The following is a 23,814-nucleotide window of genomic DNA, read 5'->3' on the forward strand; positions in this document are numbered from 1 at the left end:
TCACACACACACACACACACACACACACACACACACACACACACACACACACACACACACACACACACACACACACACACACACACACACACACACACACACACACACACACACACACACACACTGCCTCCAACGCAGGGCAATCTGTAAGTGTCAATCACCACACTACCATGGGGAAAAGAGAGGGAGAGGGATGGGAGAGAAAAATAAAGAAAGTGAGAGGGGGACAGAAAGGAGAAAGGTGAGATAAAGTGAGGGGGAGGGAAGAGAGCGGAGGGAAAGAGGGGGAGAGGGAGGAAAGGAAGAGAGCGGGGTGAAAGAGAAGAAAAGGGGGAGGGAGGGAGGGAGGGAAGAGAGCAGCGGTGAAAGAGAGGGAAAGAGGGGGAGAGGGAGGGAGGGAAGGAAGGAAGAGGGCATGGGTGAAAGAGAGGGAGGTAGCAGGGGTGAAAGAGGGAAAGAGGGGAGAGGGAGGGAAGGAAGAGGGCATGGGTGAAAGAGAGGGAGGGAGGGAGGGGAGCAGGGGTGAAAGAGGGGGAAAGAGGGGGAGAGGGAGGGTAGTGGGGAGTAAAAGAAAAGGGTGAATAAAAAAGAGAGAAAAAAGAGAAAGAGAGAGAGGCATGGGAGTAAAGTTAAGTTAGAGAGATACAATTTTGATTTGAAAAGGGGGGGTTCATTATCTTGACCAATCACACTCAAGTCGGAAAATCAAATCAAATCAAATGATTTGAAGTCGGAAAACAAGGAGAGTACGAAGGCAACCAAAATAATGATCTGTGACTCAATCAGATGAGAGTGGAGAGATGATTCTTTTAGGTACACTATTCTCATGAAGAATCAGGACTGGTAATATCTGATGCTTGTAATGGGTTTATTTGTAGGATCACAATACAACACTTAAGGCATACAGCATTACGTCATCGTCATCGTTGTTGTTGTTGTCATCAGCATCATCATCATCATTCATCCAATAACCTAATAATAATAATGCATGTTATTTGCTCCTCACGAGACACCCAAAGTTCAAAAGTAAATTACACAAAAGAAAAACTATCAATCATATAGCAGGACAGTTTATACTACCACTAGTATTATCTTCAAGTATTTACTTTATAGTAAATACATGTGAATAGCGTTATGGACAAGTAGTGTATGTGATGATGACAGGTGATGTGTGAATTCCATTCCTTCAGGTGACGAGAGAGGATCTTCAGTGTCTGCGTCTGTTGCCTAACCATACACACATACATAATACTGAGGGTATATTACCTAACCATACACATATACTGAGGGTATATTACCTAACCATACACATATACATAATACTGAGGGTATATTACCTAACCATACACATATACATAATACTGAGGGTATATTACCTAACCATACACACATACATAATACTGAGGGTATATTACCTAACCATACTCACATACATAATACTGAGGGTATATTACCTAGCCATACACATATACATAATACTGAGGGTATATTACCTAACCATACACATATACATAATACTGAGGGTATATTACCTAACCATACACACATACATAATACTGAGGGTATATTACCTAACCATACACACATACATAATACTGAGGGTATATTACCTAACCATACACACATACATAATACTGAGGGTATATTACCTAACCATACACACATACATAATACTGAGGGTATATTACCTAACCATACACATATACATAATACTGAGGGTATATTACCTAACCATACACACATACATAATACTGAGGGTATATTACCTAATCATACACACATACATAATACTGAGGGTATATTACCTAACCATACACACATACATAATACTGAGGGTATATTACCTAACCATACACACATACATAATACTGAGGGTATATTACCTAACCATACTCACATACATAATACTGAGGGTATATTACCTAACCATATACATATACATAATACTGAGGGTATATTACCTAACCATACACACATACATAATACTGAGGGTATATTACCTAACCATACACACATACATAATACCGAGGGTATATTACCTAACCATACACACATACGTAATACTGAGGGTATATTCATATGAAGGGTATATATTAAGAATAGATTACATATATATGACATTGTTTTGTGAGTTGTAAGACTGATTGTAAGACTTGACAGAGGACACACCATGCTAACACTGGAACATCACAGGACAGAGAACACACCATGCTAACACTGGAACATCACAGGACAGAGAACACACCATGCTAACACTGGAACATCACAGGACAGAGGACACACCATGCTAACACTGGAACATCACAGGACAGAGAACACACCATGCTAACACTTGAACATCACAGGACAGAGAACACACCATGCTAACACTGGAACATCACAGGACAGAGAACACACCATGCTAATACTGGAACATCACAGGACAGAGGACACACCATGCTAACACTGGAACATCACAGGACAGAGAACACACCATGCTAACACTGGAACATCACAGGACAGAGAACACACCATGCTAACACTGGAACGTCACAGGACAGAGAACACACCATGCTAACACTGGAACATCACAGGACAGAGAACACACCATGCTAACACTGGAACATCACAGGACATAGAACACACCATGTTTACTAATTAAGTCTGGAAGAGTGATTTTTCAGATTGCAGCTTCATACACCTCCCACATGTAGGACCTGCTAGTTAGAGGGGACTACAGTTCAATTAAAGGCAAACTTACATCAGAGTTTTGGTTGATAAGCTGGCTGGGATGTGGTGGACCTTTCTGGAGACCAAGTTAGTTGGTCTCCAGAAAGTTAGTCTAGCTTTCTTCAGCCATGTTTTATCCCCTCTCTGCACACCTCTCTCTCTCACTTTGTGTGTGTGTGTGTGTGTGTGTGTGTGTGTGTGTGTGTGTGTGTGTGTGTGTGTGTGTGTGTGTGTGTGTGTGTGTGTGTGTGTGTGTGTGTGTGTGTGTGTGTGTGTGTGTGTGTGTGTGTGTGTGTGTGTGTGTGTGTATGTGTGTGTGTGTCTGTGTACTTACTTATACAAATATGGGCTTCCTGTCCTTAAGCTCATCATCTTATTTTTATTACAATAGAAGACAAATATAGAACACTACCATGCATTTGTTAAAGAAAGTCGCACATTGAGATCTATAAATGATTTAAGTGAAAGTCAGAGTTGTACGTTCTTATTTCAACTCTGAACCGGCCCTTTACCTGACCCAAGCTAAGAAAAAGGACTTTCTATTCTTATCGTATGTTAACTTTATTTTCTAACCATAACCTTAAATTAAACCATATGACAATCATATGTTGCAAAGGTTGACAGTAAAGTCGATTATATGACATTTTCCAAATGTAGGCATAAATATCACATGAAAGAGCAAAATATCAATATGTGACAGAAGTCACAATATCTTGTATTGGTTACTTGCTCAACCTATCTAACGGTTCTAGGCTCGTTTTTGATCAGGTGATTCACTTTCTCCAAAGAAATATAAAAAAAAATATTTAAAGATAAAGATTCGATCAGGTGAGTGAGTCTTCTCCTCAATAACAAAGAAAAAACAACCACATGGAATGGGCCTACCAAATGTATAGTTTGTGATCTCAACTTGACCCTGACCCAACAAAGTTCAAGTACATGTTCGTCCAGCACTAACACCAGATGATTGAATGAAGAGATTCCTTGTTGCCATGAAAGGAGAGGCCCAGAAGTTGTAGTCCGTCCACTAGAGCAGCTAGAGGATGTAGTCCGTCCACTAGAGCAGCTAGAGGATGTAGTCTGTCCACTAGAGCAGCTAGAGGATGTAGTCTGTCCACTAGAGCAGCTAGAGGATGTAGTCTGTCCACTAGGGATGCTAGAGGTCGTAGTCTGTCCACTCAGGATGCTAGAGGTTGTTGTCTGTCCACTAGGCCTGCAAGAGGTCGTAGTCCATCCACTAGGGGAGCTAGAGGTCGTAGCCCGTCCAGTAGGGCTGCAAGAGGTCGTGGTCTGCCCACTAGGGGAGCCAGAGGTCGTGGTCTGTCCACTACATTTACATTTACGTCATTTAGCAGACGCTCTTATCCAGAGCGACTTACAAATTGGTGCATTCACCTTATGATATCCAGTGGAACAACCACTTTACAATAGTACATCTATATCTTTTTTTTTGGGGGGGGGGGGGGGGGGTTAGAAGGATTACTTTATCCTATCCCAGGTATTCCTTAAAGAGGTGGGGTTTCAGGTGTCTACGGAAGGTGGTGATTGACTCCGCAGAGCAGCGAACAGTTTTGACTGGGCTGAGCGGGAACTGTGCTTCCGCAGAGGTAGGGGGGCCAGCAGGCCAGAGGTGAATGAACGCAGTGCCCTTGTTTGGGTGTAGGGCCAGATCAGAGCCTGAAGGTACGGAGGTGCCGTTCCCCTCACAGCTCTGTAGGCAAGCACCATGGTCTTGTAGCAGATGCGAGCTTCAACTGGAAGCCAGTGCAGTGTGCAGAGGAGCGGGGTGACGTGAGAGAACTTGGGAAGGTTGAACACCAGACGGGCTGCGATATTTTGGATGAGTTGTAGGGGTTTAATGGCACAGGCAGGGAGCCCCGCCAACAGGGAGTTGCAGTAATCCAGACAGGAGATGACAAGTGCCTGGATTAGGACCTGCGCCGCTTCCTGTGTAAGGCAGGGTCATACTCTACGAATGTTGTATAGCATGAACCAACAGGATCGGGTCACCACCTTGATGTTAGCGGAGAACGACAGGGTGTTGTCCAGGGTCACACCGAGGATCTTAGCACTCTGGGAGGAGGACACAATGGAGTTGTCCACCGTGATGGCGAGATCATGGAAAGGGCAGTCCTTCCCTGGGAGGAAGAGCAGCTCCGTCTTGCCGAGGTTCAGCTTGAGGTGGTGATCCATCATCCACACTGATATGTCTGCCAGACATGCAGAGATGCGATTCGCCACCTGGTTATCAGAAGGGGGAAAGGAGAAGATTAATTGTGTGTCGTCTGCGTAGCAATGATAGGAGAGACCATGTGAGGATATGACAGAGCCAAGTGACTTGGTGTATAGCGAGAATAGGAGAGGGCCTAGAACTGAGCCCTGGGGGACACCAGTGGTGAGAGCACGTGGTGCGGAGACGGATTCTCGCCACGCCACCTGGTAGGAGCGACCTGTCAGGGTGGACGCAATCCAAGAATGAGCCGCGCCGGAGACGGTGGAGAGGAGGATCTGATGGTTCACAGTATCAAAGGCAGCAGATAGGTCTAGAAGGATGAGAGCAGAGGAGAGAGAGTTAGCTTTAGCAGTGCGGAGAGCCTCCGTGACACAGAGAAGAGCAGTCTCAGTTGAATGACCAACCTTGAAACCTGACTGATTTGGATCAAGAAGGTCATTCTGAGAGAGATAGCAGGAGAGCTGGCCAAGGACGGCACGTTCAAGAGTTTTGGAGAGAAAAGAAAGAAGGGATACTGGTCTGTAATTGTTGACATCGGAGCGATCGAGTGTAGGTTTTTTGAGAAGGGGTGCAACTCTCGCTCTCTTGAAGATGGAAGGGACGTGGCCAGCGGTCATGGATGAGTTGATGAGCGAGGTGAGGTAAGGGAGAAGGTCTCCGGAAATGGTCTGGAGAAGAGGGGAGGGGATGGGATAGGGTCAAGCGGGCAGGTTGTTGGGCGGCCGGCCGTCACAAGACGCAAGATTTCATCTGGAGAGAGAGGGGAGAAAGAGGTCAAAGCATAGGGTAGGGCAATGTGAGCAGGACCAGCAGTGTCATTTGACTTAACAAACGAGGATCGGATGTCGTCGACCTTCTGTCGTCATCTGCAGAGAGGGAGGGGGGAGGGGGAGGAGGATTCAGGAGGGAGGAGAAGGTGGTAAAGAGCTTCCTAGGGTTAGAGGCAGATGCTTGGAAGTTAGAGTGGTAGAAAGTGGCTTTAGCAGCAGAAACAGAGGAGGAAAATGTAGAGAGGAGGGAGTGAAAAGATGCCAGGTCCGCAGGGAGGCTAGTTTTCCTCCATTTCCGCTCGGCTGCCCGGAGCCCTGTTCTGTGAGCTCGCAATGAGTCGTCAAGCCATGGAGCAGGAGGTGAGGACCGAGCCGGTCGGGAGGATAGGGGACATAAAGAGTCAAATGATGCAGAAAGGGAGGAGAGGAGGGTTGAGGAGGCAGAATCAGGAGATTGGTTGGAGAAGGATTGAGCAGAGGGAAGATATGATAGGATGGAAGAGGAGAGAGTAGCAGGAGAGAGAGAGCGAAGGTTGCGATGGCGCAATACCATCTGAGTAGGGGCAGAGTGAGTAGTGTTGGAGGAGAGCGAGAGGGAAAAGGATACAAGGTAGTGATCGGAGACTTGGAGGGGAGTTGCAGTGAGATTAGTAGAAGAACAGCATCTAGTGAAGATGAGGTCAAGCGTATTGCCTGCCTTGTGAGTAGGGGGGGACGGTGAGAGGGTGAGGTCAAAAGAGGAGAGGAGTGGAAAGAAGGAGGCAGAGAGAAATGAGTCAAAGGTAGACGTAGGGAGGTTAAAGTCACCCAGAACTGTGAGGGGTGAGCCATCCTCAGGAAAGGAACTTATCAAGGCGTCAAGCTCATTGATGAACTCTCCAAGGGAACCTGGAGGGCGATAAATGGTAAGGATGTTAAGCTTGAATGGGCTAGTGATTGTGACAGTATGGAATTCAGAGGAGGGGATAGACAGATGGGTCAGGGGAGAAAGAGAGAATGTCCACTTGGGAGAGATGAGGATTCCAGTGCAACCACCCCGCTGACCAGATGCTCTCGGGGTGTGCGAGAACACATGGTCAGACGAGGAGAGAGCAGTAGGAGTAGCAGTGTTTTCTGTGGTAATCCATGTTTCCGTCAGCGCCAAGAAGTCGAGGGACTGGAGGGTAGCATAGGCTGAGATGAACCCTGCCCTGTTGGCTGCAGACCGGCAGTTCCAGAGGCTGCCGGAGACCTGGAACTCCACGTGGGTCGTGCGCGCTGGGACCACCAGGTTAGAGTGGCAGCGGCCACGCGATGTGAAGCGTTTGTATGGCCTGTGCAGAGAGGAGAGAACAGGGATAGACCGACACATAGTTGATAGGCTACAGGAGAGGCTACGCTAATGCAAAGGAGATTAGCATGAAATTAACTAAACAACTGGGGAAGCGAGAGAGCAGGGCCTCCCTCACTGACAATTCACTGAAACACTAAAACGCTAAAAAGTTACTTTTCTAGCTACCACTAGAAATTAAAATTGATGTAAACTACAGTGGTTCAATGTTTCCAGGAATAGGCTCAAACTTAGTTTATTCCGCTAGATAACTTGGTACAGTATTCTTCCGTGAAAACCCACCTAGTGCACCATGTCCTATGACGCCGTAGCTAACTAGCTAACTAGCATGCTAGCATCCTATAACACACGGTTAGCACCAATACTTGGTAACAACAAGCTACCAATGGATCATTCGTGTCCGTGTCTAGTTCATAACGCAGAAGTAATTAAACGTTGGCTAGCTAACACAAAGTCAGTCCTGCTAGCTACACAAGTGGACTACACATCTCGAATGTTCAGAAAGTTAAGCTTACGTTGCAAAAATCTTATTGACTAAAAATGATACAGCTAGCTGGTAGCTAGCTAGCAGTGGGCATGTTGTTGACTATGTTAGAAAATGTTGCTGGCTAGCTAACCTCGATAGTTACTCTGTACTACGCCTTAATCTTGATACAAAGACAACTATGTAGCTAGCTAACATTACAATAGTCAAATCGTTCCGTTGTAATGTATATAGTTTCTACAGTACTGCTAATTGGTAAAGTTGGCTAGCTAGCTGTGGTGTTATGGTGTTGACGCCGTTTCGAAAATGGCGCGAACGAACAAATACAGCTGGCTAGCTAACCTTGTTAGTTCCTCAGAGCTACACCTTTATCCTTGATACAAAGACAGCAGAGACAACTATGTAGCTAGCTAACAATACACTAATCAAATCGTTCCAATGTAATGTAATGTAATGTGGTATGGACCACAACCACTAGGGCTGCTAGTGGTCGTGGTCCATACACTAGGGGAGCTAGAGGTCGTAGTCCGTACACTAGGGATGCTAGAGGTTGTAGTCCATCCACTGGCGGAGCAAGAGGTTGTAGTCCATCCATTAGGGGAGCAAGAGGTTGTAGTCTGTCCACTAGGGCTGCTAGAGGTTGTAGTCTGTCCACTAGGGCTGCTAGAGGTTGTAGTCCATCCACTAGGGATGCTAGAGGATGTAGTCCGTCCACTAGGGGAGCTAGAGGTCGTGGTCCATCCACTAGGGCTGCTAGTGGTCATAATCCATACACTTGGGGAGCTAGAGGTCGTAGTCCATACACTAAGGGAGCTAGAGGTCGTGGTCCATCCACTAGGGCTGCTAGTGGTCATAATCCATACACTTGGGGAGCTAGAGGTCGTAGTCCATACACTAGGGGAGCTAGAGGTCGTGGTCCATCCACTAGGGCTGCTAGTGGTCATAATCCATACACTTGGGGAGCTAGAGGTCGTAGTCCATACACTAGGGGAGCTAGAGGTCGTAGTCCATACACTAGGGGAGCTAGAGGTCGTAGTCCATACACTAGGGGAGCTAGAGGTCGTAGTCCATACACTAGGGGAGCTAGAGGTCGTAGTCCATACACTAGGGGAGCTAGAGGTCGTAGTCCATACACTAGGGGAGCTAGAGGTTGTTGTCATCCACTAGGGATGCTAGAGGTTGTAGTCATCCAGTAGGGATGCTAGAGGTTGTAGTCGTCCATTAGGGGAGCTAGAGGTTGTCGTCCGTCCAGTAGGGATGTTAGAGGTTCTAGTCCGTCCAGTAGGGATGCTAGAGGTTGTAGTCCATCCACTAGGGGAGCTAGAGGTTGTAGTCCGTTCACTTGGGGAGCTAGAGGTTGTAGTCTGTCCACTAGGGGAGCTAGAGGTTGTAGTCTGTCCACTAGGGGAGCTAGAGGTTGTAGGAGATCAAGAGGCCTTAGGGTTAGGATGTTCTTTGAGCATCAACTGCCCTTCCTTTCTCAGACCATGGATGGTGGCCCATCTTTGCTTGATGGTATGCTCTTCTGGAGGGATGGCAAACACTGTGCGTAGGAGCAATAATGAGCAAAGCCAAGCTGGCTGGGGAAGGCTTCCCTGTGACTACTGAAATGCTGATAGAGGAATGTGTCCGCAGTTTTCAATACCCACAGGGCAGCCGGCTAGGGCCATTACTGTATTCTGTGTTTAATAATGACCTTCCACTGACCTTGAATAAAGCCTGTGTGTCTATGTACACTGACAACTAAATAGTATACACGTCGGCTACGACAGTAAAGTAAATAACTGACACCCTTAACATTATAATGGGTAACTATCAATAAGCAGGTGCTAAATATCTCAAAAACTAAAAGCATAATTTTTGGGACAAATCACTCGCTCAACCCTAAACCTCATCTGAATATATTATTGAATAGTGTGGCGATTGTATACTGCTGGGGGTAACCCTAGATAGCAAGCTGTCATGGTGAAAACATATAGACTCAACGATTGTTTCAATGGCAAAAGGTCTGTCCATGATAAGGCGTTGATCTGCTAGTTTTGCCCTAGTTTTGTCGCACCTCGACTACAGACCTTGACTTCTGCCCAGCTGTGTGGTTATGTGCGGCAAAGAGGGACATACAGTTGAAGTCGGAAGTTTACATACACCTTAGCCAAATAAATTTAAACTCAGTTTTACACAATTCCTGACATTTAATCCTAGAAAAAAATGCCCTGTTTTAGGTCAGTTAGGATCACCACTTTATTTTAAGAATGTGAAATGTCAGAATAATAGAGAGATGTAACGCCCTGGCCATAGAGAGGGGTTTTTTGTTCTTTATTTTGGTTAGGCCAGGGTGTTACATTGGGTGGGCGTTCTATGTTCTTTTTCTATGTTTTTGTATTTCTTTGTTTTGGGCCGTGTGTGGCTCCCAATCAGGCACAGCTGAAGTTCGTTGTGGTTGATTGGGAGTCACACATAAGTGCATGTTTTTCCGTTGGGGTTTTGTGGGTAATTGTTTCTGTCATTGTGTTTCACCTGACAGGACTGTTTGGCTGTCGGTTTTTCTTGTTTTGTTTGCATAGTGTTCTTTAATAATTAAATATGATGAACACTAACTCCGCTGCACCTTGGTCTTCTCTCCAGTACGACAGCCGTTACAAGAGAATTATTTATTTCAGCTTTTATTTCTTTCATCACATTCCCAGTGGGTCAAAAGTTTACATACACTCAATTAGTATTTGGTAGCATTGTCTTTAAAATGTTTAACTTGGGTTAAACCGTAGTCTGGCTTTTTTATGGCGGTTTTGGAGCAGTGGCTCCTTCCTTGCTGAGCGGCCTTTCAGGTTATGTTGATATAGGACTCGTTTTACTGTGGATATAGATACTTTTGTACCTGTTTCCTCCAGCATCTTCACAAGGTCATTTGCTGTTGTTCTGGCAATGATTTGCACTTTTCGCACCAAAGTACGTTTATCTCTAGGAGACAGAACGCATCTCCTTCCTGAGCGGTATGAAGGCTGCGTGGTCCCATGGTGTTTATACTTGCATACTATTGTTTGTATAGATATACGTGGTACCTTCAGGTGTTTGGAAATTGCTCCCAAGGATGAACCAGACTTGTGGAGGTCTACAATTTTTCTTCTGAGGTCTTGGCTGATTTCTTTTGATTTTCACATGATGTCAAGCAAAGAGGCACTGAGTTTGAAGGTAGGCCTTGAAATACATCCACAGGTACACCTCCAATTGACTCAAATTATGTCAATTAGCATATCAGAAGTTCCTAATTTTCTGGAGTTCACAAAGCTGTTTAATTCACAGTCAACTTAGTCTATGTAAACTTCTGACCCACTGGAATTGTGATATAGTGAATTTTAAGTGAAATAATCTGTCTGTAAACAATTGTTGGAAAAATTACTTGTGTCATGCACAAAGTAGATGTCCTAACCGACTTGCCAAAACTATAGTTTGTTAACAAGAAATTTGTGGAGTGGTTGAAAACTAGTTTTAATGACTCCAACCTAAGTGTATGTAAACTTCTGACTTCAATTGTAGGTAAATAGCAGTTGGTCCAGAACAAAGCAGCACGTATTGCACTTAGATGCACTCCTCAAAGTTGAAGAGAGATTGACTACATCACTGTTGGTCTTTGTGCGAGGTGTTGATGTGTTGAAGGTACCAAACTGTCTGTTCAAGCTGTTGGCAACACAGTTCGGACATTCATCAGTACCACACAAGACATGCAATCAGAAGTCTCTTCACAGTCCCCAGGTCCTGAACAAAGGCTGGGAAATGCACAGTATTAAATAAAGCCATGAGTACATGGAACTCTCTGCCAGCCCTGGTAACTCAAGATAGCGATAAAAAAAACAGATAAAAGAACACCTTACAGTACAACAGGGACTGTGAAGAGACACAGATATTTGATGTATTTTGTAGATAAGTGGCCTTACACGAGCCTTGGCCTGTGCAAGCTGGAACGGCTCATAAGGCAGGAGCCATTTCCTGTTTCTGAAGTGTGATGCAGAGGCAGGAGATGTAGTATTATGAAGTGTTATGTAGGAATATGAAAACTGAGTGTACAAAACATTAGGAACACCTAACTAATATTGAGTTGCACCCTCTTTTGCCTTCAGAATTGCCTCAATTCATTGGGGCATGGACTCTACAAGGTGCCAAAAGCGTTCCAAAGGGATGCTGTGTCACGGTAGTCGAAGGGTTGAGACCAAAACGCAGCGGGTATATGTACACTCATCTTCTTTTATTAGGATAAAGAAGGGAAACCAAAAACAAACACGTATACAAAAACACAACGACGATAGACAGTCCTGTAAGGCATAACGGTAAACACGGAAATAACCTCTCACAAAGTGACAGGTGAAAACAGGCTCCCTAAGTATGACTCTCAATCAGCAACAACGATTTACAGCTGTTCCTGATTGAGAGTCATACCAGGCCAACACAGAAATACAAAACTAGGACAGCCCCTTAGAAATACCAACACAAGAACATACCCAACACCCCGGAACACATAAATCAAATGCCCCTCTACAATACACACACACCCAGAACCACCTAAATCAACTACCCCCTCTACATCAACACTTACACCAATAAACCCCAGAAACACTTTACACAAAATATCCCTCTATCTAAACACATACACAAAACCATGAAAACAAATACCCTCTGCCACGTCCTGACCAAACTACAATAACAAATAGACCCCTTTACTGGTCAGGACGTGACATGCTGGCCCATGCTCCCCAAAGTTGTGTTAAGTTTGCTAGATGTCCTTTTGGTGGTGGACCATTCTTGATACACGTGGGAAACTGTTGAGCGTGAAAAACCCAGCAGCATTGCAGTTCTTGACGCACTGAAACTGCTGCACCTGGCACCTACTACCATATCCCGTTCAAAGGCACTTAAATCTTTTGTCTTGCCCATTCACCCTATGAATGGCACACATATACAATCCATGTCTCAATTGTCTCAAGGCTTAAGAAACATTCTTTAATCTGTCTCCTCCCCTTCATCTACACCGATTTGAAGTGGATTTAACAGGTGACATCAATAAGAGATCAAAGCTTTCACCTGGATTCACCTGGTCAGTCTGTGACATGGTAAGAGCAGGTGTTCTTAATGTTTTGTATATATCATATAATGTTATAACATTCTGTATATTATATAATTTAGTTATGTTTTGTTTCCTGTCTGCCTTGGCAGAGGATAATTGGGGATCCTAATCAAATACTAAATACCAATTAGACTGTTATGTGAAATAAGTCAGCAGGAATGTGCAAACAGTCTGAGTCTATGGGCTGTACAGTATCAACACAGAGTGTAGATTGAGAACCTATATCTGAGGCTTGTGGTCTTGGGCTGAGTCTGAAATTTAGGGCGACAGGTAGCCTAGTGGTTAGAGTGTTGGGCCAGTAATTGAGAGGTTGCTGGTTCAAATACCTGAGCTGACAAAGTGATAAATCTATATATGTGCCCTTAAGCAAGACACTTAATCCAAATTTGCTCCACAGGGACTGTACTACTACAGTTGACCTGTAAAACAACACATTTCACCTATCCAGTGTAGATTATAATGGCACCCCTACATAGTGCACTATATAGCCCCATAGGATCTGATCCAAAGTAGTGTACTATATAGAGAGTAGCATGCCATTGATGCAGCATGGGTACTACAGTACCACCTGTTGCCCCAGAGTGATGTAGCATGGAGGGAGGCTGAGGGGTGGACCAACACAACAGTTTCAGTTTATTATTCTCTGTTTGTGAGGAAAATAGTTACCTGATCTACTGTTTGTCTTAAAGGAAATGCTGAAAACAAGTTTTATGAAATAATCAAAAGATACTGCATATTGATTCCCAAAGCAGAGGCTCTGTGTTGGGTGTGTTTCTGCATGTCTATCTGGTAGATCAGCCTGGTTGGACTAACAGGCAGGCAGGCTTGTGTGTATATGTCCCCTCTGTCCTATTCAGAGTGGACACAATGGGCAGCTCTGTTGGCATATCTCCAGCAAGCAGTGTGTGTGTGTGTGTGTGTGTGTGTGTGTGTGTGTGTGTGGGGGGACATGAGTCCAGACAATGGGTGAGCAGAGCTGCCCCGTGTGTAGAGCACAGAGCCGACACACACAGCACGCTGACATATAAACCCTCTTCATGTACTGTAATACACACTGACAGGAGCTCAGAACAGGAACATAACATAACCCTCTTCATGTACTGTACTACACACTGACAGGAGCTCAGAACAGGAACATAACATAACCCTCTTCATGTACTGTAAAACACACTGACAGGAGCTCAGAACAGGAACATAACATAACCCTCTTCATGTACTGTAAAACACACTGACAGGAGCTCAGAACAGGAACATAACCCTCTTCATGTACTGTAAAACACACTGACAGGAGCTCAGAACAGGAACACAACATAACCCTCTTCATGTACTGTAAAACACACTGACAGGAGCTCAGAACAGGAACATAACCCTCTTTATGTACTGTAATACACACTGACAGGAGCTCAGAACAGGAACATAACATAACCCTCTTTATGTACTGTAATACACACTGACAGGAGCTCAGAACAGGAACATAACCCTCTTCATGTACTGTAATACACACTGACAGGAGCTCAGAACAGGGACATAACCCTCTTCATGTACTGTAAAACACACTGACAGGAGCTCAGAACAGGAACATAACATAACCCTCTTCATGTACTGTAATACACACTGACAGGAGCTCAGAACAGGAACATAACATAACCCTCTTTATGTACTGTAATACACACTGACAGGAGCTCAGAACAGGAACATAACATAACCCTCTTTATGTACTGTAATACACACTGACAGGAGCTCAGAACAGGAACATAACCCTCTTCATGTACTGTAAAACACACTGACAGGAGCTCAGAACAGGAACATAACCCTCTTCATGTACTGTAAAACACACTGACAGGAGCTCAGAACAGGGACATAACCCTCTTCATGTACTGTAAAACACACTGACAGGAGCTCAGAACAGGAACATAACCCTCTTCATGTACTGTAAAACACACTGACAGGAGCTCAGAACAGGAACATAACCCTCTTCATGTACTGTAATACACACTGACAGGAGCTCAGAACAGGAACATAACCCTCTTCATGTACTGTAATACACACTGACAGGAGCTCAGAACAGGAACATAACCCTCTTCATGTACTGTAATACACACTGACAGGAGCTCAGAACAGGGACATAACCCTCTTTATGTACTGTAAAACACACTGACAGGAGCTCAGAACAGGAACATAACATAACCCTCTTCATGTACTGTAAAACACACTGACAGGAGCTCAGAACAGGAACATAACATAATCCTCTTCATGTACTGTAATACACACTGACAGGAGCTCAGAACAGGAAAATAACCCTCTTCATGTACTGTAATACACACTGACAGGAGCTCAGAACAGGAACATAACATAACCCTCTTCATGTACTGTAATACACACTGACAGGAGCTCAGAACAGGAACATAACATAACCCTCTTCATGTACTGTAATACACACTGACAGGAGCTCAGAACAGGAACATAACATAACCCTCTTCATGTACTGTAATACACACTGACAGGAGCTCAGAACAGGGACATAACATAACCCTCTTCATGTACTGTAATACACACTGACAGGAGCTCAGAACAGGAACATAACATAACCCTCTTCATGTACTGTAATACACACTGACAGGAGCTCAGAACAGGAACATAACATAACCCTCTTCATGTACTGTAAAACACACTGACAGGAGCTCAAAACAGGAAAATAACCCTCTTCATGTACTGTAAAACACACTGACAGGAGCTCAGAACAGGAACATAACATAACCCTCTTCATGTACTGTAAAACACACTGATAGGAGCTCAGAACAGGAACATAACATAACCCTCTTCCTGTACTGTACTCAAATTGTCACATGCGCCGAACACAACAGCTGTACAGTAGACCTTACCGTGAAATGCTTACTTACAAGCCCCTAACCATCAATGCAGTTAGAAAAATAAGTGTTAAGAAAGTATTTACTAAAATAAACTGAAATAAAAAAAACATAATTGAAGAGCAACAATAAAATAACAGTAACAGACCACTTCCGTATTGAGCGAGTCACTGGTACTTCCAGCTTTGCTTTATGCTTGTAATCTGGAGTCAGGAGGATAGAATTATGGTCAGATTTTCCAAAAGGAGGGCGAGGGAGAGCTTTGGACGTGTCTCTGTGTGTGGAGTAAAGGTGGTCTAGAGTTTTCTTTTTCTCTCTGGTTGCTCATGTAATGTATTAATTAGGTAAAACAGATTTGTTTCCCTGTATTAAAGTCCCCGGCCACTATGAGTGCAGCCTCTGGGTGAACATTTTCTTGTTTGCTTATGGCCTTATACAGCTCATTGAGTGCGGTCTTAGTGCCAGCATCAGTTTGTGGTGGTAAATAGACAGCTACGAAAAATATTGATGAGAACTCTCTTGGTAAATACAGTGGTCTACAGCTTATCATGAGATACTCAGGCGATCAAAACCTTGAGACTTCCTTAATATTAGATTCCGTGCACCAGCTATTATTGACAAATAGACACAGACCGCCAATTGCTGGAGGCAGCTGTTCTGTCTTGCTAACGAACTGAAAACCCAGCCTGCTGTATGTTATCCATGTCGTCATTCAGCCACGACTCGGTGAAACATAAGATATGACAGTTTTTAATGTTCCGTTGGTAGGATAGTCTTGATCTGAGCTCATCCAGTTTGTTATTCAATGATTGTACATTGGCTAATAGGACGGAAGGAAGAGGCAGGTTACCTACTCACCGTCATATTCTTACAAGGCACCCGACCTACGACTTCTATATCTCCGCCTCTTCTTCATGTCAATGACGGGGATTTGGGCCTTGTCGGGTGTCTGAAGTAAATCCTTCACGTCAGACTTGTTAAAGAAAAAAATCTTTGTCCAGTATGAGGTGAGATATCGCTGTTCTGACATCCAGAAGCTCTTTTTGGTCATAAGAGATGGTGGGAGAAACATTATGTATCAAATAAGTTACAAATAATGCAAAAAAAAATACACAATAGCACAATTGGTTAGGAGCGCGTGAAACCGGCTCCTAACCATACCGTACACTGCATTCTGCAGGAGGATAAGATCCTGACAGAACACTTTAGTGGTAGTTAATTTGTGTGTCATAAAGAAGTGGATTATAGAAATGAACCAGGAAACCAAGGAATTTAAAGGGTCCACAAGTTCACCCTCTACTGCAGGTGTAGTAATTAAAGAAACATAACTGAAAGTGTGTCTCTGGATGCATGTGTGTGTCTGTATGTGTGTGTAGCTGAAAGTCATTAAAGACCACACAAGGCCTGTTATCTGAAAAAGGTGAATTGATCAAATCTCACTCAGGTAAATTAAGAGAAATATGGAGCAAACATGCGCACACACACACACATCTTTGGAATATATTTTAATTGGCAGATGAATAAATTCTACTCACTCTTTTACCTTCCACACAAAGAGTAATCCACAACAAAACCTTAATCAACCTTCATTGAGGTCTCTGTGTGCAACCTGACAGCCCACCACACAGCAGGGGTCTCAGTACATATGAACTCTGTTTACATCACAGCTGCCGACAGCAGACGGAACCAACAGCTTCCTGCTAATAAACAGAATAAATAAATAATGTCTAAAACGGCGTGTTTACCACGCCAGCCGCCGTGTATCCACGCTCACCGATCGAAAGCTGCAAATGCGCTTCAATTTCGCTGACTAGGATACAGAGTGAGTCACCCCAAAATCACAAAAGGGTCATTTGAGGCTGAGTACTGCATTAGCCCAAGGCTTTCGGATTAGCATTAGTTTATTCATTACTATATTACCCATAAATCATTGATAGTTATCAGTAAGTCTACAGACTCTATAAAGCATTCTCTCAGAGCATGTATGCGTCACTGTTTAGATATTGGGGCGGGGGGGGGGTAGAGGCGAAGACGTTCCGTAGGCCCAGAGAAACGACAGAGAGGAGGATGAGAGCGGGCCAGAGAGGGTAGCAAAGAGAGAAAAATAGTAAAAATGAAGATAGAGACACGGAGGTGGGTGGGGGGGTAGGAAGGAGAGGAGGTCAGGAGATGGAGAGAGACTGCCTGCACACACTGTCAAGACAGTTAATGTAAGGTTTGGAGATAAGGTCCTGCAGACAAACATTGACCAAATCAGCCATTTCAGCGTGCAAGCCTGAACTGCCAGTCACAATGAGAGACGGCGCAACAATCAGCACTCACTCGCTGATAAGAGCTCTACTGGGGCGTGCAGGAAACAGCCAATCTACTGGCTGCCTGGCAAGGAGGGCGTTAGAGAGGGGAAGGAGAGAGAGAGAGAGAGAGAGCAGACGGCAAGAGAGAAATGGGCAATAAACCTACAGAGAAGATGTGGACAACAAATAAACAGCACAGTGGAGGAGTGAGAGAACAGTACCAGGGAAAGGGAGAGAGCAAGCGAGAATGGTAGAGAGAGGAGGCAAAGAAATGATCTTTCCACCAACCTCACATCCACCCCCACCCCCCCCAAAACTCTCACACAGAGACAGAGAGAAAAAAACAGGAGTGGTGTGATATCAGCTCTTAAAATAGTGCCTCTCCCTGGTCTCTGTCACCTGGGAACAGTTAGGAGAGAGAGGGAGAGAGAGTGTCTGCACACAGACATTAATGATCCTACAGTTCATTCTCCAATGCTCTGTTTTCTTGTCTCGCACAATAGCATAATTGTATTGCCTCAATTGATTAATGGTGCATGCACTTGTGTGTGTGCGCACGTGAGGGGTGGGATAACCCTTCCTATCCATTGATACCGTCTCCTAGGCCAGAGAAATCCACACAAAACAAAATAAGCACATTGAATGCCAGAGTGGATGCCTGAGGGAAGCCAAGCTAACTAACCACTGGGCTGTGATGTGGGACCTTGGAACCATACTGGCCCCTTCTGGTCAGAGCATGAACTACAGCTGAGACCATCACAGCTGGTTGGGAAACACTGCTAGTCATTCACCTTTGTCAGACACTTCGACTCAGTCGAGCAAAACGGTGGGCAATAGCTAACGCTGGCTTGCTAAAACTATCGGTGTTCCGTTAGAGTCAGAAAGAGTGGGGGCCTCAGTGGTTGAATCACACAGCTAATTTATTCTATTTTTCTGCCCACTGATAACAGTATGAGTAATTAACACATTGATGTTACTACCATCATCGGTGCCTGTGTGTGTGTATATACTGTATGTATACGTCTGGGCATGTGTGTGTGTGTATAGAGCGGTAGGTGAAAGGGTTAAGTCCCCTCCCTGGCTGCATGCAGCTTTCCCTTTCTGTGTCAAGCCCCATTAAACCAGCTACACCACAGCAATATGGTGCCATCAATTATACACGCCACACCATCAATGGAGAGAGGGAAGAGGGGTAGAGGAGAGGCAGGAACACAAACAGGACAAACGGCTACATAAAAGACCTGCAGCCTGGCTCACACACACACACACACCCCTCTCGTTGCTGCACTCTAGACAGCTGACGATAAGGCTCTGCTGGGCTTATCTGACGACAAGCACACACAGACAGACAGAAGGCTGTGCTCCAGTGGGGAATATGACAGGCTGTGTGGAGAGGCAACAGAGTTGAGATCACCTAGAGAGATGTCCCTGTAGCGTCGGAGGCACAAGGCAGATCTGGAGCATGTGGCTTTCTACAAGGTTTACGTGATATACAGATATAACCAAATCAATGGCCGGTGGTGGGAGGAGCTATAGGAGGATGGGCTCAGTGTAATGGCTGAGATGGAATTAATTGGACGGAGTCAAACATCAAAAACACGTTTGACTCCGTTCTGTTAATTCCATTCCAATGATCTAATAAAATAGGATAAAAAAGGAAGGGGAAAGGTAAGCTGACGGTTTACTGTTAGTCATCTCAGGCTGCTAGATACACACCAAATAAATACAAAGTGGAATTCCAGAAAAAAAAATTGTTTATTAACTACAAGGAATTCATAGGTTGAAAGACGTTCAGTAAGATATTAATAATCAGATACAGTAGTCCATACTAAAACAGCTGACAAACCAATAGTAAATGTCCAGTAACATCACAAGAGGCAGATTATGTCGAAGTGACAAGATGCAGGAATTAGTTTAAATCTACTATAACTCAGTGAATTCAGGTGATTTGAAATCCTACTTATTAGTTAAAGATAAAGCTCAACACGGAGAACAAGGTCCCTAACACAGGCAGGATCGTAAAAAAAAAGGCACACATTTTTCTTTTTGAATTCATAGGAAAGTAAACACTCAATTCATTCATTTCATTTAGATTCTTCTCCTGAATTGATTTTTTAAAAACCGAATCAGTCCCTGAAATGAAACCATTCCCATAGCAGATGTGACTTACATTGGTGTCAACACAAACTGTCCATCTCTCCAACCACAAACTGATCACTGAAAACATTCAACAGAACAAACGTAAGTGTATCCTAGATGGCACCCAGTTCCCTTTATAGCGCACTATTTATTTATTTGATTGGCGCAGCGGTCTAAGGCACTGCCTATCAGTGCTAGAGGCATCACTATAGACCCTGGTTCGATTCCAGGCTGTATCCCAACCAGCTGTGATTGGGAGTTCCATATGGCGTTGCTCATTTTGCCCAGTGTCGTCCAGGTTAGGGTAAGGCCGGGGTAGGCCATCATTCTAAATAAGATTTGTTCTTAACTGACTTGCCTAGTTAAATAAAGGTTATATTGGACTATATAGGGAATCATTTGCCATTTGGAACAGACAGACTAAAGCCTGCCATATTCTGGCTATTGGTTGTGAATGAGGTAAATAACATTTAGAGTATTAGGGTACGTTCAGGAAGGTGCCACATTCTGAACATTGCAGACAGGAGTGTCTTGTACCCAGCTAACAGAATCTCTTTCCATCTTAACTTTCTGTAACACTGCACCCCACTGAACACAGCCCTGGGGTAAGCCAGCACAAACCCAGTCCTGTAGATATCTAGGAAGTCTGTATAAAACCACCCTAGACACAGAAGACAGTGGGAACCACAGCAGCCAAGTAAAGCAGGATATGAGCACCACCAAGAGGACTTCTATGATCAACCTGAATCTGAAAACGGCAGTACAGGCCATACTAAACTAAATGCAGCTCAATGACTCCTCCTCTGGCTCCCTCCGCTGTTGCCTTATATCCAGAACACATTCAAACTGAAAACAACCAGAACTAACATGGCTGTGTAACATTCCGTACATCAGAGTTAAGACTAAGCCTTTATTCACATTTTGGGGGACCGGGGTCAGAGTATTAGCAGGTGGATGATAGCAACATACGTAAAGGCATCAACCCACAAGTGTAGTAGTGGTTGAAACTGGTTTTCCACAATCAATAAATGGGGTGCATCTCAACAGTGGCATCCTCTCCTCGTCTCCTTCACTGATCTGGAAGTGGAAAATCCCCAGGTAGGTTTCTGCCATATTGCTTTAACTTCTCTCTAGTTCTCAGATCAGTGCAGGTGAAGGAGAGCTAAGGAGACAAAACCCCTGTAGACTATTGAGATCCACCAGGTGTTTTACGATGTAGCTTCTTTTTAGTCTTTTACATGACCTGCCTGGACACAGCTATAGCTAACAAACAGCAGTCATACTAATAGAGAAATACTTTGCCTTTAAAAAAAATATGGTATACAGGCAATAGACTAACAATGGTTAAATAGTGGGAGCTTTACTGATATTGGGTAGTAGGGAGACACCCAACTCATCCACCAAAATCACCATCTGGGAAAGAGTTTGTCATTCTGACATCAAGGAGGTTTACATCACAGAAATATACCTTTTAGAAAGGGGAATCCCTATTATAGTAAATTAGTAATTCTATGGATAACATCCAACAGTTGCATTGACATGATCTGCCAAATCTATAACAGGTTTCCTTCCATACAGAGGAAAGCACCTTTACTGTCAATGCAACTGTCTAGAACCATCTCAAACACTGGGGAATGCCATCCAATCCCTCAACACAGGTCATATTCATTACTACACACGGTAGCAAAACGTTTTGCAAAGAAAAACTAAAACCAGTTTCAGGTGGTCCCTCCCTGTTTAAGGTTTTCTTTCGTTTGGTGCTTAGTGAATAGGACCCAGGTGTAGGGTCTATATATTAACCCATATCCATGGAACATAAATAGCCCACTGACAGACTCTGCATCACATCTTTGGCTCAATGTACCCTCTACCAGTGAACCGACCAATGACAGCATCAAATTCACGCGGAAATAGCTCAACTTGTGTAGCAAATTTTTGTTTCTAAATAGTGAATGTTGTGCCATTATACAACAGTGTATATAACAAAAATATCACTGGTATATATAGTCACTTTCACTTCTGCTATCATCTACTTACTGTAATATACATATTTTACCCTTAAATCAATACACCTGCAATTAAACATGCTATTAGATATAAGATAAAGTATTAATTATAATCTTGAATTATACTTGGGCAAGAACAATAATAACCAAATCTATTTTTCCTATTCAAATTTCAGTTACTGGGTATATTCACAGAATACTATATTTGTGTGTATACACGTTTATATATCAATGAGCATGTGTGCGTCTGTGCCGTGCAACTTACATATTATAATTGACGTTCATTCACAGCTTTTTCCTAAATAAAAAGTATTTCAGCGCATCTGAAGAGAGAAGACAGCTAGGTGGTGTGCAACAGAGAAAACTCCAGGTATTTTTGGAAGATTTCATTCCTTAATACAAGTGACTGGTCGTCATAAAACAGGGGGTGTAGCAAAACCTGGTCTTCAAGAGCAACTGGGTCCGCTGGCTTTCATTGGAACAAAACTTCAATGACTTTTTTATCAAATAACTCCAGCAAGAACTCCAAACTAAGAGGTGCATTTCAACCCAAACTATTGAAATACTGTAAATAGTATAAATGTAACAACCACAGACTCAGTGTAGGACCAGGCTATAGGAGAAAATTTAACTGAGCTAGAGAATGAAAATCACCTTCAAACTACCACATCAGGCCTGTGAAACTCAATCTCAGTCAGTACTGAAAGAACAAGGCAATAAAAAGAAGAATAAAAACACATCTGGACATTAAAGACTTCACATTGACTTATTGCAACAGCGAGTATTGAGTACTCATGTACTTAAACCTTTCATAAAACGACCTAAAGTAAACATCTAAACAACATCGTACAGAGATAATACATGTTAACTTTAGACGCCTTACAAACCCTAAAACCAGGTAGAAAACATCCCTTACTGCACACCTCTAAACATGTGTTTTGTGTGTTTTTATATATGCAACGGCTGCTGTGTTTAGATCTTGCTGCGTCGTTTCCCTTTGGCTTTCTTTGGAGCCTGGACCTGTCGGCTCTTCCTCCTCAATGCTCTCTGGTCAATCACTGGTGGATGCTCCTCTTCCTCCACCTCTTCCTCAGCCAAGCTCTTCTCTACAGCCCCCTCTTCCTCCTCTGTCGTTCTAGCTTTCTCCTCCTCTTCCTCCTCCGTGACCTCCGGCTGCTCTGTGCCCTGCTCCTCGGGCTCCATGACCACTCTGCTCAGTCTCTTAGATTTATGTTTAGGCGCCGCCGCTTGGCCACTGCCTCTCCTCCAAAGGACCTTACCGTCACCACCCTCGTCTGAGCTCTCACTCTCTCCCTCCTCTTTCTCATCCTCTGTGGTTGTAACATTCTCCATCTCTTCTAACTCTTTCTTTTTGTCCTCTTTGACCTCTTCTCTTGCCTCCTCCTCTTCTTCTTCCTCTGTGAGAGGCTGATTCTCTCCTTCCTCCGGAAGCTGGTAGGACAGGTCTGCTACCGCCACCTGGACCACTTCCTGGCTACTGCTGTCCACTGTGATGGCCGCCTCCATGGATTTCTCCTCCCCCTCCTTTTCTCCCTCTACCCCCTCTTCTTCCATGGGTGTAGCTGCGGCCTCCTCTGGAGGTTCGCCCCCTGCCTCCTCAATCACCTCCACAGAGAGGGAGGGCTCTGCTGGGGCTGGCTCTGCAGGCGAAGGGGCCTTCTCTGTAGCAGAGGCTGCTTCTTCTAACAGGAGAGGAGCCTCCTTCACCACAGCTACCGTCTCAGCCAATTCCTCTGATGCCACAGGAGCTGCATCTACGGTGTCCTGCAGAGGACAAAGAGAAAAAGGTAATGGCGAAAAACATATTCCTCAATTCCCTTTCTAACACATACTGTAGAAACATGT

General features: G+C 44.2%; 1 protein-coding gene across 2 annotated transcripts in view; it reads right to left on the reverse strand.

Annotated features, from left to right (window-relative positions):
- Positions 1 to 19,539: 19,539 nt before the first annotated feature.
- The window catches only part of fam169ab (family with sequence similarity 169 member Ab), a 36,889-nt gene continuing 32,614 nt past the window's right edge, over positions 19,540 to 23,814 (reverse strand). For both annotated transcript variants that reach the window (XM_014138594.2, XM_014138593.2), the window contains one exon: positions 19,540 to 23,733. In XM_014138594.2, the coding sequence (XP_013994069.2) occupies positions 22,921 to 23,733 (813 nt within the window). In that variant the 3' untranslated portion in view covers positions 19,540 to 22,920. The remainder of the gene's footprint in view (positions 23,734 to 23,814) is intronic.

Source organism: Salmo salar, chromosome ssa13 (assembly GCF_905237065.1).
Source record: "Salmo salar chromosome ssa13, Ssal_v3.1, whole genome shotgun sequence".
NCBI classification, from domain to species: domain Eukaryota; kingdom Metazoa; phylum Chordata; class Actinopteri; order Salmoniformes; family Salmonidae; genus Salmo; species Salmo salar.